The 19,161-nt window shown below is 43.5% G+C and overlaps 1 protein-coding gene across 1 annotated transcript in view; it reads right to left on the bottom strand.

Moving 5' to 3' along the window:
* ANKRD52 (ankyrin repeat domain 52) overlaps positions 1–19,161 on the bottom strand; it is a 74,734-nt gene that overhangs the window by 44,660 nt on the left and 10,913 nt on the right. Inside the window, exons 3-9 of the mRNA XM_061615172.1 lie at positions 18,787–18,865; positions 17,153–17,223; positions 12,375–12,575; positions 10,484–10,571; positions 5,917–6,059; positions 4,956–5,168; positions 4,732–4,810 (exon numbers count right to left, since the gene is read on the bottom strand). Of these exons, the coding sequence (XP_061471156.1) occupies positions 4,732–4,810; positions 4,956–5,168; positions 5,917–6,059; positions 10,484–10,571; positions 12,375–12,575; positions 17,153–17,223; positions 18,787–18,865 (874 nt within the window). The remainder of the gene's footprint in view (positions 1–4,731; positions 4,811–4,955; positions 5,169–5,916; positions 6,060–10,483; positions 10,572–12,374; positions 12,576–17,152; positions 17,224–18,786; positions 18,866–19,161) is intronic.

The following is a 19,161-nucleotide window of genomic DNA, read 5'->3' as shown; positions in this document are numbered from 1 at the left end:
CTGGTGGAGTAGGTCCAGACGAGGCAGGAGATGATATGGTGGTGACTTCGCAAGTTGAATGATATCTGAGAACAAGGGGAGTCTTGGCCAATAGGGGGCTACTAGCACTACTTGAGCTTTCTCTGGCCGTATCTTTCTGAGCACCCTGGATAACAGCGGAATTGGCAGAAACGCATAAGGTAGTCCCTTTGGCCAAGGAACTGAGAGCATCCACTTGTTTGGCACCATGATTCAGGAAGCGCGCAAAAAAGTGTTGTGTCTGGTGATTCCTCTCAGATGCAAACAGGTCTATCTTGAACTTGCCAAACCTAGCTTGAAGAGATTGGAGCACTTCCTTGTTGAGAGTCCACTCCCCTGGAAACAGTTGCTGGCGACTCAACTAGTCCACTGTAATGTTCATGTTTCCTTGAATATACTCTGCTGTGACTGAAGTTGCGTGTTGCTCTGCCCACAACAGCATTGCCACTGCTTCAGAGTGAAGGGCCAGCGACCGAGTACCCCCTTGCTTAATCAAATCAGCTCGTGTTGTCAGTGCAAATTAAAACATCTGGATGAGTGAGAATGCAGAAGAAGTGGTGGAGGGCCAGATAAGCTGCCTATAGTTCCAACCAGTTTATGCTTCTGTGCGCCTCTACTAGTGACCACACGTACTGCCCTTGACAATGCGCTCCCCATCCCTGAGGACTTGCATAAGTGGTGATGATTGAACAGGATGAATCCTGGAGAGGGAGGCCATTTTGGAGGTGTCTTAATGGCATCCATCAACAAAGAGATTCCTTGACCTGTCAGGAGAGATGCAGTGTGCGATGTCATCCTGATAATGGAGGAACAGCCATAGAAGAGGACGAGAGTGTAAGTGAGCCCAGGGGGTAATCCCTATTTGCCAATGCCATCATGACCAAGAGATTTATGAGTACCTTTACATCTGCCAAGCATACACAAAGTAGCAGAATAGCCATGTCTGTGATCTACTGAATCCTTTCTGGTGAAAGGAAGATGGATGGTCATACTGTGTCCAAACATGCTTCCAAGTGCTGTAGTTGACGAGATGGGATGAGATAATTCTTTTGGTTGTTCACCAGAAAATCGTGGTCTTCCAAGAGAGCTAATGTTATCTGGATATCCTCCTGAGCCTGTTGGAAAGTCTTGGACCAAATCAGGAGGTCATCCAGATAAGGATATAAGTGCAGTCCTTGAAGGCACAGACCAGCCACCAACGTCACCATAACCTTGGTAAAAATGTGTGGCATGGATGCCAGACCAAATCGTAGGGCTTTGTACTGATAATGGGATCCATTGTAGTAAAAACTTAGTAGTCGACGGTGTGAGGGGAATATTGGGATATGGAAATAAGCTTCCTTCAAGACACAGTTGAGTCAGAACTTGCTGGTGTTGATGCCCCCGGTGTGAATGATTGGATGAATTCCAGGGATAAGAGGCTTGTTGGGGTTTCTATTGGAATATTGGTTGCTTCCACAAGACACGGCCACTTCTGAAGTTGCAACCTTGTCCTGCGGATCTGGAACCACAAAAGGACTGGTAAGATGTGGAGGAGTGCCTGTAGAATGTCTATCATCCTGTTTCTGAAATGGCATAGTCTTCTTTTTGTCCTTAGTTTCCACTAGGACATCCTTTAGTGCCGCATCACAAAATAACTTTGACCCAGAGAAGGGAACCGAAGCCAGATTAGAACATGAGGAAGCATCCACATCCCAGTGAATAAACCATAGGTGCCTACAAGCAACTACTGCTGCTGCCACGGCCCTGCAGAAGAACTGAGTGGAGTCCACAGTAGCATCTGCTATAAATGATAGGGATCTGGAAACTTTTAGCAGTCTTCCTAACCCTAGCAGAATCCTGATTAGTATTGCCCAACAGATCTTCTACCCACAGCAAGGTAGCCCTAACGACAGAGGCTGAAACAGAGGTGTGTACTGACAGAGCATTAGCATTATGACAGCGTTTCAAGGCCAGATCTGACCTGTGTTCATTGGGGTCTTTCAGCTGCTCATCTCCATCCCAGGATAGAAGAGCACGGGAAAGCAGAGCGGAAATAGGGCCATCCACTGTGGGAGTCTTAAGTTGTTCCATGACATCAGCATCTAAAACACAGAACTTATTTGCATAATTAATACCCTTTTTGCACTGAAGTGGTGAATCCCACCTGACTTCATTATTGCCCTAAAAGGAGCTGGCAATGGCATACACCAACTTGACGTTTTTGAAACACGCAGAATAAGAGCACTTTTAGATACTGGCTCCTGCTGCTGTGTTGGAGATAAATCTACAACAGCTACCACTCTGCAAAATAAAGGAGAATAACATACATCTATGAATAGTCTAGTTCAGCCTTTCCCAACTAGTGGGCCACCAGATGTTGTTGGACCACAATTCCCATCTTTCCTGACCATTGGCAATGCTGGCTGAGGCTGATGGGAGTTGTGGTCCAACATCTGGTGGCCCACTAGTTGGGAAAGGATGGTCTAGTTGAACTTAACTCATCTAGTCCCAAACCATCACTCCATTCTTCTTCCTCTATGGCATCCTGACCTTCAACCTCAGGTTGAGTGTCTTACACAGCATGCAGCTGCTGTCCAGCCACTCCTGTAGAGCTTTGCCCTCCAACAGTTCTGAAAGGACTGGGGTATGACAATAATGTTTGATGCTGTACCCAAGAAAGCCTCAACTATGGGGGGACCTGTTTCTGTATCACCCTGAGAAGGAGGTAGGGCTCGTTTAGATGTCCCTCCCTTTGCCAATTCAGCTGCAAGGTCACCAATCACAGCATCTTTAAGATGTTGGAGTACCTCAGGCAAAAAAAGGTTGGGCAGCAAGACCTGTTGTGGCTGTTGCTGTGCTGGAGAAAGGGCTGAGACGGGGGGCAGCCTGTTGCAATTTGACTCATCTGTGAGCATACTGCTGTCCTATAATCAGAGTGTAGCTTGACTGACCATGCACCAATGTTACCACTTCCTCATCAGAGGACAGCAGCTCTTGTTCCCTATTAATACTTGGCAGTAGATACGGAGGGTCTGGGGATTGTGGCTGCTGTGCAGTTATCAGGGCAGTAACGCGCAAATCAGCAGGCGCCGCTGCTCCACTGTGCTCCAAAATGGTGGGCGCTACCACTCCGCTGTGTTCCAAAATGACTAGCACTGCAGCTCTGCTTCTTTCCAAAATGGTGGGCGCTGCTGCCTCCCCCAACCTGAAGATATTTGGGCCACCTGTGACTGGGGTTACAGCAGAGCCTGGGTAATTTCTTGTGTGCTGCGAAAGCTCGATGAAACACGATCCTGATGAAGTTCCCTCAGCAGGGTTATCAGCACCAAAATGTGGCATCCTCTGCAAAATGGCAGGAAGCTGCAGCGGCTGGGCGCTTACCACAGCTACCGCTGTGCACTGCCCAAGCCTCCTAAAATGTCTTTTCTTTTACGACTGTACCTTAGTTTTCTCCATCATTAATTTGCAGAAGGAAGAAAAGAGAGGAAAGCTAAAGGGATTTAATAAAAAGAAAACTGAAGGTTTTTTTTTTAAAGAAAAAGATAAACGGAGATAACTATGAGGGGAGGAAAAAACAGATAAAGTAGAAATAGAAGAAGAAAAACTCAGTGAGGAGAAAGAGATCACCAACATGATGTACTCCAGGAAACGAACTAAGCCTCGACAAGAGGGAAAGAGCAAAAGTATTGGCTGAAGTGGTCCTGTCTCTGAGCTGTTGGGGGAGTTACACTACCCACTTGGAGACCTCTGTCATCCATGAGAGAGAGAATGTACTAGTCCAGTGTGCCCCCACCAGTACCTCCTCTGGCACCTGCAAAAGGTCTCAGTAACTTTCCCTCAAAAATCCACAATGTGTGTGAGACTGTTTGGTCTTCCTGCTCAGTTCCTTTTTTTTTTTCCTACACTGAACATGCCTCCTTAAACATGTGCATATCTCATTGGATGCCAGGATAACACAGCTACCCTCCCAATCATTTTGAACTGAGGAGAGGTGCAAAGAGCTCCTCTCTATGAGCAAGTGCAGTAATAGCTAAGAGGAAGGTGGTTCCCCGCCCCGCCACCCTTTGAAGGGGCAGCTCATGTGGGGTATGGCTGCACAATATTGTGGCTCTGTCTCTTTCTGTTCTTTTAGATGTGGCAGCCATCTTATGTTATGCTCCCATGGCAGCCATTTTGGAACTAGTGCCCACAGCACTCTCTCAAAAGTGCCCACTAGCCCAAGAATGTTGATGATCCCTATACTAAACTATGAATGATTCTCGATCTTTCTAGCTCTGTTAATTCCTTTAGTGACTTTAGATAAATCACTTATATTTGTGCCTAGCCTTTAGAACAGTGAGGAGATGAATTAACACTGAGCCAACCAATGCTCCTTTAATTCAAGTAATACTTTGAAAACCAAGAGGGTTTTTTTTACTGAATAATGTAACTGCTTTATTGTTGTCTTAACCTTTCTCATTGTAAGTGGGATTTTGCTTTGACTGCAGATTAAGCCTATGAAAAGAATTTGCTTAAAATATACGGGGGTTAACAGTTAAGTGAATTAAAATGCACATAGCTACATCTGAAATACAAGCATAAGATTATTTTATGAGCTAAAGGAATCTAAAACTTTATTACGGTCAATGACCAGCATAAGGGCGAACTGCAAGCAAAAGTGGAGGAACTCTTACTGGAACGGAGAACTATAACATATTAAGCATAAACACTGGAGGATTGCTGAAAGCTTACCATTTTGTATGAGAATTTGAGAGCGTGTAAACCGTCCATGAATAGCAGCCATGTGCAAAGGACTCTTCCCTTCTTTACTCTGCAAACATCAAAACAAGTTAGCAAATGGGCATGTCCTGCTATCTAGAATACAAATTTGCCTTTAATTCTACTATTCCTACTGGAAGGTTAATGTGGCGTCCATTTCCACCTCCTTCATTCAACTCCTGTTTGAATGGTCATACCTGAAAGTTCACGTCAGCTCCATTATTGACAAGAAGTTCCAGGCACAGGGCTCCGTTGGTGGAGACGGCAGCAAAGTGCAGGGGGGTGAAGCCCTTCTCATTGGGCTGATTGACATTGGCGCCATAGTTGACCAGTTCATTGGCCACAGCATCCTGGCCCATGTAACAGGCAATGTGAAGTGCAGTGTTGCCAAAGGAATTTGGTTCATCAATCTACAAGAACAAGCATATAGAGACAGCATGTAAATGCAATATACCAATGCCGTGCAGATGGAAGCAACAACTCTACTACTGTGCTGCATGGGGCCACAGAATCTCCTTCACACACTGATGTCTGTTAGCCTAACCTATTGTGCTTATTTACAAATGCTCACATTTATTTGTTTTTCTTATCTGATGTATTTTATAACCTGCCTCTTAGGGTGCAAACCCTCACAATGCAGCTTACAAAACACATAGAAAAATAATAAAAAACCAAAAAAACAGACCAGTAAGTTAAAACAGCAGCAGGTAAAACATAAAGCCAGCATAAAACCATGAGATTCAATTAAAAAGCTAGGCAGAACATACACACAGCTTTTCCTCCTTATTGCACTAGTTGTGGTGAGAGAATACAGCAGGAATGAGGTCTCCAATAAAAGAACTGCAGTTAGTATCCATATGCAGTAACTTCCAACTTTTATTTTTAAGCATGTGTAAAATGTGTAATATGAGAGGCAAGCATTTCATTTAGGTGCTACCCACATGTATTTCATTATGAAGAGCTGAACAACAAAGTTGCATCCAGGTTTTTCATATATTGTGCAGTAACCCCATCCCCCCAACCAGTCTGAAGTTATGTCTGCACACACATCCAAGTACAGATCTAAAGGTATACGCTTAAAAAAAAAAAGCTGTCCTTATAAGCAGAAACCTAACCACACCGTAGTGTCCACTGAACTGGGCCTGCCATGGGACTTGCCTCAACTCCAAGCCTCAGCAGGTGTTTCACAACCTCGATCTGGCCACTGGCTGCTGCCGTGTGGAGCAGTGTGTAACCCTTCTTGTCTTTGCATGTAACGTCAGCTCCTCGGGCCACAAGCAGCTTCAAGACTTCCAAATGTCCTGGGAGGAGACAATGGACAAATACAGAAAAGTATAGCAATTTGAACAGGACTGTCAACTCCCATACTGATCTGCTAACAGCCCTTTCACACAAATCCATTGCTGGTTTTCCCTCAAAAATTCTGTTCCAGCAGCTTAATTTGGGGGTGCAGAAAGAGCAAAGGCAAAGGTAGCCATGTTGATCCATAAGAATGCAATTCCAAAATCCACAAGCTTGCCGCACTTAGTGCCCATCTGTGGATTCTGGGGTTTATTCTATCCCTGAAAGCCATCCCAAAAGGCTGTCTCAGTCCCTGCACTGAAGCCATGTAAACAATTATAGGGCCGATTTAATTTAATTTTGCAAGACTTTGCTTCTTTGTCCTCCCAGGAATTTGACGAGATCGGTTATTAGTAATTAGCCCTGGTTGAGGGGCAGGCAGCATGATATCCTGCAGCTCATTCCCAGTCTCTTAACCACAGATCCAGCAGCACTAGGCCTTTTAAGATGCAACACAAAACGATGGTTTAGCATTTATGAGCATGTGCCTGCAGAAGCCTCAGGTTTGCATGCTCCCTATTGTCTTCTCCACTGGTGTGGCTGCCAGAAGATCAGAAGCATTTGCTTCCACTTTTAAATTAACAGAACTCCCTCATTACATCAGAACCTGAGGCAACTCTGAACTAATTGTAGTTTAAACTAACCAAATAGGATAATGAACTATGGTTTGGTCTTAGCTTGCATGAATTAACTATAATTTAAACTTTAAATCAATTTTCAATGGGAAACACTGGTTAGGTTAAAAGTGGAAGCATGTGCGTTTGACCACCTCCTTGCAGCCTCACTAGGGGAAAACAGAGAATGCAAGCCCAAGGCTCATATATGTAACACTAAACCACACTTAAACATTACAACCAACCCACCCAATAAGTCTGTCTGTGCATGGACTGAACAGCTGGGAAATGCACTTATCCATTAGGAAGTCTTTATCAACTGATTCCAAAATCAGCTGCTTAACACAAATTTGACACTGTGTGCTACAAAAAGTATAAATCTTTTATAAATAGTTTTCATTACTTATTTAATTTTCTTTTTACTTCTTTCTTTCCCTCTTGTGATCAACTCCATACAGCCAGACACAGGTAGTTATAAATATAGTCTGACACACCAAATGTGGTAAAAGAGTTGTTACGGGAATACAGGTGTCAGCTTACCCTGGCTTAGTTGTACTCCAGAAAACATGACCTTTTCAGCTCAAAACCCAGGAGTCACCAGCATGCACAGAATAAGCAAACAGCAGAAAGGACAGCAACCATATCTCGCAAAGCAGACTTCTGAGTATCTGCTTTACGGTGTATATAGTTCAGTCTTAATAATCAGTTTGGTTTATCAAATACTGCACCTGTTATAAGGTAAATCTGTGGTCCAGATTACAAAAAATATATATAACAAAAGCTGTCAGTCAAGAAACAGACCACCAAAACATGGAAACCTGAAGTAAGTCTTCAAGTGCCTAGTTTGAGCAGACAACATAAATGGGACAAGGAAAACATATAGATCATGGTGTGCAACCTTGTCCCTGCATCAGATGTTCGCTGGGTACCCTCCTGCTCATCAGCTGCTCAGTAGAGAGCAGCTGAGAAGGGGGAAAGAGGTAGACTAGCGTTCCTTGCAAATATGCGAAATGATGTCCATGCATATTGCAACTGCATGCATGCAATTCTCAGCATGCAACTGCATTTTGAAGTTTAAATTCTGATTAGCTCTATGGCATGGCTTGCAGTTCAGCTGTGCTATTTGCATTTTTCTGCTGTGATTGAGTTCTTGCCTCTTCCGTGGTCAGGACATAAAGTGTGTCAGAGAGCTGTGTCTATTTTATAAACTTTGTTCAAAAAGTCTTTGGAGAAAGTGGGAGGTGAAACTTGTGTGGCATTACTAAGAATTAAATATATGCCTTTGTTTCTGTGGGCTATAGCTACATATATGTGTGTGATTTGAGTGTGTGCGCGCATGTTAAGAGTGTGTGGGTCTGGCTCTGCATTGCACCCTGACAGCTTTCCCCTGGAGTAATATAGTCCTTCGTCCAAAACAGGTTATCCCCCTGCTACAGATTTAGATCAGATGTTACTCCATTTCAGAACCTTGCCAAGTCTGAAGCTATCACAAAATTAAATACACCAAGTTATAGGTGGGTGCGAGCAAACTTGCATCAGGATGCAGTATCTTCGGCAAGCAAAGTTTGTGAGAACACCAAGCAACATAGGTTAGGAAATACAGTACATTCTTGATAAGGAAATGATCACTGGGAAGGAAGGATGAGATTTTTATATTGATAGCGTTCCTTATTAAAGAGGAATTTAAGCAACTGTGCCACCTGTTGATACATAATGAATAAATACATTTTAATATAGGGATCTGTTTAGATTTGAGAGAAATTATACTGAACTAAATTTCAAGTGGGAATTTCACAGACACTGGATGTAGTTTGTCACATGTAATGAATTTTAAGCATGTACACGTAATGGGAAGCCTCCACTGGTGATGGCTTCTTGTCACAGGCCAGCATGGCACATGTGAGAAACCAGACGCTGGATTAGCACAATTTCTGTCATGGAGCTGGCTCTCTTAGTGGAAATTTCATCTTCTATAATACAGCCCAACTCCTAATATGCTTTAATAATGGCTAATCTATTTTAAACAGTATCAATAAACTAGGTCATTACTTAAATACACACATGACGTTGCATGACCTCAACTTGGATCACTGGTTCATCTACCACAGTATTGTCTACTCCAAATGCCAGTGGCTCTCCAAGGTCTCAGTCTGGAAAATTTCCCAATTCTGCTGCCAGAAATCTTTTACAACTGGAAATGCCAGGGACTAAAATTTGGGACTCCTGAGCATACAAAGCATGTGCTCTGCCATTGAAATATGGCCCCAAAAGGGAGCTATATACATTAGGGGAAATGTCTTTACCTTCTTTCAAGCCTCACTTTGAAATTGTACAAAACTGCACGAGATTTGCAGTTTATTATACTATAACTATTAGAAATTATTACAAGAATGAAATGGATGATCAAATATGCAGCTTATTTCCTTAATGAAGAAAAATGGTGGCATCCTCTCTTTCAGCTAAAGTGCAAAAAAGACTAATGAGATGTTAATACTTCTAGATAGTATGTTAATAGCTGTTGATGTATCTTAATGGCTGCATGTGTGATTAGGTTCCCTCTGGGTGGAGCTATATAATTAATAACCAAAACCAAACATCTTGTAACTGGAAGAATCATTCTACTAAAGTGAACTACTCCTATTAGGAAAAAAAGGCATCAGAAGACACGAGTCTGTAAGCAGCAGCTTCAATAAAAACAACAAATCAGTAACCAATCATCATCGCATTATGTTGTGACTGGCCTAACCCTTGCTAAGAATGAAGCAAGCACCATGAGGACAAAGTCCTGGGTGCCATTAACAAAATGGAGCCCAGAGTTAAACCCATCCTTTAGATTGGCATAGGGAAGGCTCGCCTCATCAGCAGGTGCAATGGTTGGCTCTTACCTGGGGCTGGTCACATTGGGCTCCTCCTCACATGGGGTGCCCTCCAAAGTCAGGCTGTTTCTTCACCCTGGCTCTGCCCTAGATTCCTGCTTCTGGCCATACATATGAGTGTACCCTTCCTTCTCTCTTTCTGAGGAAGGCATTTTAGCGTACTATCAGGTATGTGCCAGTGGCAATCCTGTCACCTGGTTTTATTCACATCTGGCTAGGTCAGCCATGCTGTGGAGCTACTGGGTAGCTGGGAGTGATGGAACTCCCAACACATTGTATATAGTGCTTTCTGAGCACTCAATGCACTTCACACATCTCTCATTAATCTGTGCAATCACATGAGGCAAGTTGGTATAATTATTTTTATAGATTGTAGATTGTTTGGGGGGGGGAGGCCAAATAGCTTGCTGAAGAACACCTGGTGAAATCATGGCAGAGGTGCGGTTACTATCTTGCAACCTGGATACAATACCACATGTAACTTTATACCTCCCATTGCTCTTTCCATCATTTCCTCTCTGGTCCTATTATCTGCCCCCTCCCTCATCGGTTTTGCAGGACGATTAGAACCCTGCTCACCACATCAAATATATGTGTGTGTGTAAGAGAGAGAGAGAATGTGATGGTCAAAGGAGAGGACTATGGAAAAAATGGGTGGGATGAGCTACTGCTATTCTGTGTCCTGCTGCATTAGATGTAAAGATCTGTGCCCATGTACGTACTCTTATACATTACACTACACCAGAACTCAAAATATCCTCTATTGTTTAATGGGTGTTTTGTATCCAGAATAGTCTATCGCTTTACATATAGGTCCATGTACATTATCACAACACACACACATGCATCAGAGAGAGAGAAGTCAGTGCCTGCAAAATGGGGAGGTGAACATACCAAGGAAGGCTGCCCAATGTATTGGCTGTCTCTCCTTCTTATCGCATGTGCTCAGATTGGCCCCTTTATTTAAGAGCAAGTTCACCATCTTAAAAAACAAAAAAAGAGGTCAAGAGGAAAAGGGCACAGAAACAAAAAGAAACATTATACCAAAGCCCAAACAAAAGTCAATATGCTTGGCACTCCATGCCTGTGTAGTGCTGTGAAATCAACACTCGTCTCCTAGAGACATTGCAAATCATTTTATATATGCTCTCACACACAGTTCTTATGCACCATGAAACCACTAAAGAGAAAAGGAGAGAAACAGCAAAGGATGGCTTTGATTAGGTTGTGCTCCAAAGACCATCCTAATTACATACGCCTGCCTGACTGTGCGGCAGGTTTCATTTCTTTCCACGGTTAGCTTTAAAAGGCAAAATAAGCTTGTAAACGCAGGTCTCCCCAGCAATTAAGTAGCAAAACCACATTACACACAAAGCAAAGGATCTAGTATCTTCCAAACAAAATAAAATTCTGACACTTTTATAGCTAGAATAAAGTACACATATTCTGACATTTTGCATAAATGTGCTTCATATGTATTATTTGCCTTACGTTTGGGCTTTTGGGGACAGCAGGTTGTATCCAACTTTGTAATCATATTCAGAGCAGACCCATCAAAATTAACGGGCATGACTAATTTAGGTCCATGAATTTAAATTGGTCTACTCTGAGTAGAGTTTAGTTGTATGCAACCCACTATTCTGAACTTTTACTTCCAGGGTTTTTTTTGTTGTGATTTGGAGAAGGAAGGTTGGAATATTTGCTCATTCTTATGCACATTCCCCGTGTGTTCTAATTCACTAATAGGCAAAAAGCCTTGTGGTTTAAGAACATACCTATAGCCAACAGATATTTCTATCAAGCTTTAAAAGCAGGGAAATTGGGCAGCTATAGTGAATGCACCAGGGGAGCAGGAGACCTGACCTCCTCTCTGAGATATTGTACTGCCCTACAAATTGGTCAAAATGCAAACACCATTTGGGTTGGTCTTTCACAGTCCAATCCACTTGCTGTGTAGCTTGGAAGAATTTGGTAACGTGTGCATCTGAGCACGTTACGGGATGGGAAAAAAGGAACCACATCTTCTGTATTTTTTTTTAAGCCATGAGGACTTGACACTTGCTTCCTCTTCAAAAAGCAAAAGACCAACCAGTAAGGCTCTTGCAACAATTACTAGGTTCTACAGTACAGGTCATATTCCAGGCTCTCCAGCACCATCACAGCTATGCAACTACCAAACATCTTGAACAGGCCCAAGAGTTCCTGTCATCACTGAGGGAAGTCTGTAAGACAGCAAATAATTCCTTGTTTTGATTATAGGACCCTAAAGGTCAGAATTACACATTACAAACAAACACATGTATCAAAACCCCAACAGCTGCTTCTATTAGGGAAAAGAAGCTTTTCGGAAGGGCCAGCTAAATCCAGCAGCGGCAGAGGAGAGCTTAATGCTTCCTCTTCCTCCTGCTTTTCTGCTACAACCCCATCCTGATAGCTGCTATTTTGCCGGTACCATTTCAGGCAAATCTCTCCTCACAAATAAGTTTGGAACCTTGCTGGAGGGTGGTGATGGAGGGGAGAATAGCAGCGTGTGGTGGTGATGGTAGTGCAATTGCTGCAGAAAAGGATTAAACATCCTTGCTGTCTCTCCCTCTCTGTTCCCAAAAGATGCTCTTCCACCATAGCAGCAGGTCTGGGAGTTTTGACACACGGGTTTGCATGTAGTGTAGTTCTGTCTCAGAACTAAATGCTTTTCACACTAGGCCACTTTCCTTTACTACTCATCCTTGTCCAACAGAGAAGGAACACGCAAAGGTCCCCCAACAAAAAGTAGTTCATCCCTTACCTCAATGTGCCCACTGTGTACAGCATGGTGCAGTGCTGTGCGGCCAGTGCGGTCTGCCACATTAACACTACTTAGCAGGGGGATGATGGCCTCAGCACACTTGGTGGCTCTGTTGGCAGCGGCAACGTGCAGTGGTGTTTGCCAATACTTGTCACGAGCGTTGACATCCGCTGAGTGCTTTAGGAGGAGGTTAAGTGCCTTCTGCCAGGGACAGAACACAGACAGCTTGTTTAAAAAGTCTGGACGAGCAGGACAAGAATTCATTAGAGGAATAATGAAGAGCTGAGGAACGAGATAGTATTGTGTTGCGAGGCAGAACTGGAATTTTAAAACAAAGCTAGCCTAATAGCCTACAGAACTTAGGGAGTATGAAGCACGCCTAGTGTCTGGTTGCAAAAATATCAGAAGAGTTAAAGAGCACCCTTTCAAGACATAAGGAGCTATACATTGCAAACCTGAGAGAGGACACTGAGCAACCCCATGAAGGATGATGACCTAAAGAGGATTCAACAACTGTCAGACCCAGCTTAATAGGTCCTAGGATCATAAATACCCATTACTTCTCTCATTCATCTTCTTAACCCTGTGGGGCTCAGTCTCAGACCAGAATAGAAATTTGGGGAAGTTAAGAAGGGAAACCAAGTCTTGATGCCAGGAATTGGCTGAGTCCATTGGTAGCAGCCAGGGCTGCGGAGTCGGTACGCCAAACCTTCGACTCTGACTCCTCTATTTTTCTAGTGTCCGACTCTGACTCCTTCATAAATGGCAAATGTATATTAACTAGTAATAACAAATTTACTGTAGTAAAATGGTAGCACAAGGCATTTCATCACCACCACGTGAATCATCAGGCTAGATTGATAGAACATAAAATATATTTATTTGATTAAAATTTCTGAACAAGAAAACTTTCCTAAATTTCTATGAATTTTTATTTCGAAGCCAGAGTCGGAACATTTCTACCGACTCCGACTCCACCCAAAATTGCTTCCGACTCCGACTCCACAGCCCTGGTAGCAGCAAGTTTAAGTCTTACAGGTATGGTCTGCACACAGAGTATTTAAAAAAGCACCTAGACTGATACGTAAAATGCAACATGAGAAGATCTCCTTTTGATCAAATTTCCAAGGCATGTTGGGATTCATAGTTTCAATATGTCAAGTCTCTGAGCTCAAATGAGATTAGTCTGAATCCTAAGGAAGCCTTCTCTCTAAAAGCAGCTTACTGTCAGGTCAAAGCATGAAGATCTAGACAGCTAGAATAAGAGTGCTAGAGGCCGACAAAGAAGGGGGGGGGAGAAACAGCAGCAGCAAGGTTTGGAGGAAGATTTGGCAGTAGCCTCAGCACACAGGGGCAAGAAATGCAAGAGAAGGGCTTCGGTTCCAAGCCTCACCAACATGGCAGCCGGCTTGATTTCAATAATATACTCATGCTGCCTAATATAGGGTTGTGTCCAACAAATCCACTGTATGAGCAGAATGACTTCTCCTCGTACAATGGGACTTCACCTCCCACTCCTTTCCATGCGTGCCCCTGCACCTTCCCCAAATCCCCAAACCCTCCAGAGCAATTTTGGGGAGAGGGGGTGGGCAGAGGGGTAGCTCTATTGCACAAACAGAAGTCACTTTGCTGATATAATGACTTCACTAGATTCAATCCATATAGTTTGCCAAAACCACCACATACTGTACATTCCTGGCTGTCTCGCTGGGGACTTCTGCAGTGATGCTGCCACTGAGCCATATGATCTTGTGACTCCTGTGGTATAAGGAGCTTGGCAGGAGGCAAAAGTGCCCCAGTGGCCTACCTTGCTTCCCCTCTCATTAGTCTAAGGAAATATATCACAAGCCCCTCTCCCTTAAAACCTCTGCCTAAGAGCAGGTCCCCATCCTTCCCCACTCCACTGGAAGCCGACCAGCAATAAAAACACTGATGCTTTTTTAAAGCAAAAGAGGTGAATTAATTGAACTGGCTTAAGTGGTGCTAGAACGGAAGCTCTTCCAGGAGGGCCCTCTCTAGGGAGCTCAGCCTTCATGCAATTAATGGCATAAAACTTACCCCACAATCACCTGTACAAAAAAGGCTTATTTGCTGTTTTTATAGAGAACTGTAGCAACATCTTACAATAGCACCCTTAGGATCCAGAGCTCTCATATTATCAATTTATGGATGCCATCCTGTTTACTGCAAGGCAAACTTCTCTATCTCTGAATTAATATAGGAACATGCAAGATCATATGTCAACCAGGAAAGGCCAGGGGTGGGGTGGGGGTTAGAGGTTCTATAATTCTGCAGCAAGAACAGTCTGTGAGAAAAGTAAGGTAACTACAGTTTACTGCACTATTTATATTACAGTGTGTGCATGCATGTGTCTATGTGGGCAAAAGTGGGAAATTTTAGCAGGAGTAGGAATGGAGACCTGCCCAGAACGCACAGATATAGAAGTGAGATAAAAATGATATTCAGAGATCCTAGCCTAGGCTTGTCAATAACTACTCACCTGGTATCAAGTGAGGATCAAGTGGCCAGGCAGGAAAGCTTAACAAAAGCTCCTCCTCTCCCCACTTCTTTGTCCAAAAACAGCTAATACATTGCAGTCTGGGCTACAAAATATTAATTTTTGACTTTTAAGTTAACTAGTGACGCCTTTCAAACAAGTGGGCCAAAGTGAACAACCTACTATTTCAGCAGAAGCTGAACACACTGTGAACCTGATCCGGGCCTGTATCACAGAGATAAAGCTGGGGCAGGGAGTAAAACTCTCCCTGAGTTGCCCTCCTTAGTTCTCCATGCAGCAGCAAGGCAAGACCAGGAGGATGGGGAGGTGGAGTCCCTATAGTCTATCACAGTTCTGTTCCCTGACCAGGTGCCCCATCCAGCCGTCTTCTAGTTTTGACTGTGTAATCTGAAGGTAGGTGAACAAGACAGAATTCTGTTGGTGTACTGCCTAGCCATCTCTCTGGTCTCCCTTCCTGAGCTAGCCAGGGTAGTCTCAGCAGAGGTATTGGAGCTGCTTGCAACACAGAAGGACTTCAACATACATGCCTTATCAGGAGTGCCTCTGGACAGCATGGCCTCCATGGGTCTGTTCCAGTTACTGTGAACAATCTCTGGAACAGGGAAACCGCCCAGGCAGTTGAAACAATTGCCACTGAGCACCCTCTCACACTTAGAAATAAACTAGCTCCCTGGTTCTGGGGGAAAATGGGGGTGATGAAATGAACAGGAAGACATCTAGAGCAATACTGGCAGGAGATGCAGAATGAGTCTGGTTAAGAATAGGCCAAAACCCTTTTTTAAGGCCTACTCCATGGCAGCAGCAGTAGCAAAGAAATTGCATTTCTCTGCCAAACTCATCCTTGATCCCCCAGGTGGTCAAAGGCTCAAAAGATGTTAATGAAGATCACTAATAGCCTATTATAACTAATTTGCACTCATATTCATACTAACTTTGATGCCATACAGTGCCAGTTGTGCTAACTTATCCAGATATAATCAATACTTTTTAATTTGTACAGCCGAAGGATATGAACAGGATTCCTTGGAGAGGTTAGGCCTACTATGTGTGTGCTCTACCCTTGCCCTTCTTGGCTTATAAAAGCTGCTGGGGGGATCGTCTGAGCGAGTAAGGGCACTGGTGAACACCTCTCTACAAGAGGGTGTGGGTCCACCATAACTAAGAGAGGTGATGGTAAGACATGTCTTTTAAAAAGCCTCCCTGAACCCCATCAAATTGGATAATTTGCAGCATGTCTCCAATATTGCAATTTTGGGGCAAGTCCTTTGAACAAGTGAGTGGCCTTTTACTCCAAGTGGACAAGGTGGATTATTTAGATCCATCTCAATCCTACTTCAGGCTGGGTTAAGGGATGGAGTCACCTTGGTGGGTAATATACACCAGGAACTGGACAGGGGGAATGTGTCTGCTGGTTCTTCAAGACCATCTAGGCAGCTTTCAATACTTCCTTAATCCTCTGGATGGGATGGGACTTGGAGGCACCATTTTAGGCTTCCGTTTCTGCTTTCCTCAGCTGCTCTGATGAGAATTTATATCTATATCTATCTAAATTAAATGCTCATGTGAACCCAAGTGCTCACCCACAAAGGAAACTGCCCACTGTATCTATGCATGATTTACAACTTTAATGTGGCTCTCTTGTCAGAGGCAGGTAATACTCCCACATGTCCACATCAGCTGTGACTGAATCAGTCAATTCAGAGACACAGGGAAACTGCCCACCTTCAGAGGAGACTGCCCACTGCACCTCTGCATAAGCAAGTATTCTGAATTTGCCTTCTCCCAGCAAACTCCTCTGAGGACAGGTGATTCTTACTTGTTCACACTCTCCTGGCACACAACTGAACTGTACTTCAATTTTAATTAAAGGAGGAAGGAGGAGCACACACTACAGTACTAAGAAATACTACCCTAAGGATGCAGCAGGAATGTCATCACTTGCAACTTACAGAGCTATGACAGATCAGGCTCATGGAATATAGCAAGGGAAAAAAGCCACATTCAGTCCCACAAAGAACATAATAAGTTTCTCTCCATCTCTCACAATTCAGATGACTCTTGTTCGCAGACACTCAAACAGTGAATAAAATGCTCAAGCCTATAGGTTTTCAGCACGACCCAGGGTGAGTACTGGAATATGAAGGTGGAAATGTAATTTGCTCAAGATGTGGCTGCAGGAGGATCCTATAGGAAAGAGACTCCTTTTTTCACCTTAACAGGGTGGACGACAAGAGGCCAAAGCCAAGAGAGCAGCACCTACCTCATTGCGAGAAGCTGCAGCACGGTGTAACGGGGTTAGCCAAAGGGTGTCCTTTGCATTAACGTTAGCACCTGCCAAGGAAAACAGCAGGGATGAAACAAGTTCTTAGACAGATAGTGGCAAGCAGCAAACAAACATCTCACAGAGCTATCTGAGTAGTAAGGCATCCCTTGTGCCTGCAGCTCAACACCAGGATCCTGTCATCCTGTTAAAATGCAGTCCTAACCATGTCTACTCAGAAGTAAGTCCTACTAAATTCAGCGGGGCTTACTTTCATGTAAGAGGATTATAGCCTTAATCTCACTTTGTATCTGTAGAGTTGGTACTTATTTATTTTGCAACAAAAGTGGCAGCAGACAGACTGAGGAAGGGGACACCAGCTTTGTATTTGGCTGCAAATAAAAAAATCACTCTGTCATACACATGCCGTTTGTGTGACTCCGCAGAATGAAGAGCCTAGTGTATCAACATCATATGCATCTCAAGGATGCTGTTATTTTTGCCCTCCTGAACTAGACAAAATCCAGCCACACTTCCACTTACAATAACTATTCATAAAGAAAGGCAACCCAGATGCTAAACTGAAAAGAACCTCACAGAATGGACCCCAAAGCACAGAGAAGAAAAAAAATCTTCCACAAAATTCTTCTCAACAAAAGGTATTATACTCAGAAGCAATGCTCAAAAATGGTTGAAAAGAGGGCAGGAGGAGAACTAGTTGACCCTCAACAGGAATAACCAGGATGACACAACCTGGTGTTCCAACCTTCATTCAGATTTTTTAAAAAAAGATCTGAAGACTGGCAGTTTTCAAAAATGAAAACTCATTTTAAAATTATACACCATCAGTAGCCAGTTTCTGCCATTACTATTAATTAGGGAAAATGTAGCACATGCATCAAGAACCATCTGTGCTGGCTTCACTGTCCAGAAAGCTAACTCTGCCCTCCAACCCTCACAGGAAGAGTTACAGTGGATAGAACTGTCTGTTTTAAAATAGCCTCACTGAATCAGAATGTTTTCATAAATCTCTACTGCTGCAGAATCATGACTACAATAATAATATTACTAGCAGCAATCTACTAAGTATAGCACTTTTAATGCAGAATGCGCTAAAGCACTTTACGATCCTCTCATTCATTCTTGTGACCACTCAAATCACAGGTCATTATAATTCCTGCTTTAAAGACTTGGCAACAAAGAATGAGTGACAGCAACTTACCAGAGCTTAACATGGAGTATAAAGCTGAGTTTCCCACATTTAAAGTCAGTGCTCTCAACTGCAGGACTGCACAGGATCTATCAGCATTACTCAATCCTCTCTGCAACTCTGCCATCTTCATCTACCTCTCACAATTTGGCCAATGATATATGCAAGCCTGTCCCAAATTCCCACCAGTTCTCGCAGGACAGGAAATGTAGGCTTTCATTTTCCATTCAATAAATGCCCTGCAATTGCTAACCCTGACCTGGGTGAACCACTGCCCCACAGCCTTTACCTCTGAATCTCCAGCTATTTTTTGGGGAGTTATAGCGATGCTCCTCCCCAATCTGCAACCTCCTCATAAAGCAAAAGCCTTCTGCTGGCAAAATGTACGCAATGTTTTGCCAACAAGAAGACACACAGTTCTTACCTGATAGTATTAGGAGTTCAACAATAGGGGTGTCTCCCAAGTATGCAGCTGCATGCAAAGGGGTTCGTCTCTCTTGGTCCTGATTTGAAGAAATACAATAAAGATAATCAGAAGCTCTTAAAAGCAGAATATAAAAGTCATCATCATCCAGATCTTTTCCCAACTAAAGACCACCATGTTGTTATGCATAAATCTGCAGCAGGATGTCTGAGCTTATCCACACAGCGATGTACTGCAGCTGAAGACTTGTACAGCAGGGGTCAAAAATTGTGCCAAGACAAAGTTAGCCAAAGTCAGAGAGTTTACTAATCATACCACTCCTGCAACATGGTAGCAAGGCCTTAAAATAATCTAGCCTCCATCTCTTGCTTCAGA

This window comes from Rhineura floridana, chromosome 3 (genome assembly GCF_030035675.1).
Source record: "Rhineura floridana isolate rRhiFlo1 chromosome 3, rRhiFlo1.hap2, whole genome shotgun sequence".
Classification (NCBI taxonomy): Eukaryota; Metazoa; Chordata; class Lepidosauria; order Squamata; family Rhineuridae; genus Rhineura; species Rhineura floridana.
The sequence above is the reverse complement of the archived record's forward strand: the minus strand, read 5'-3'. Positions and strand labels throughout refer to the sequence as shown.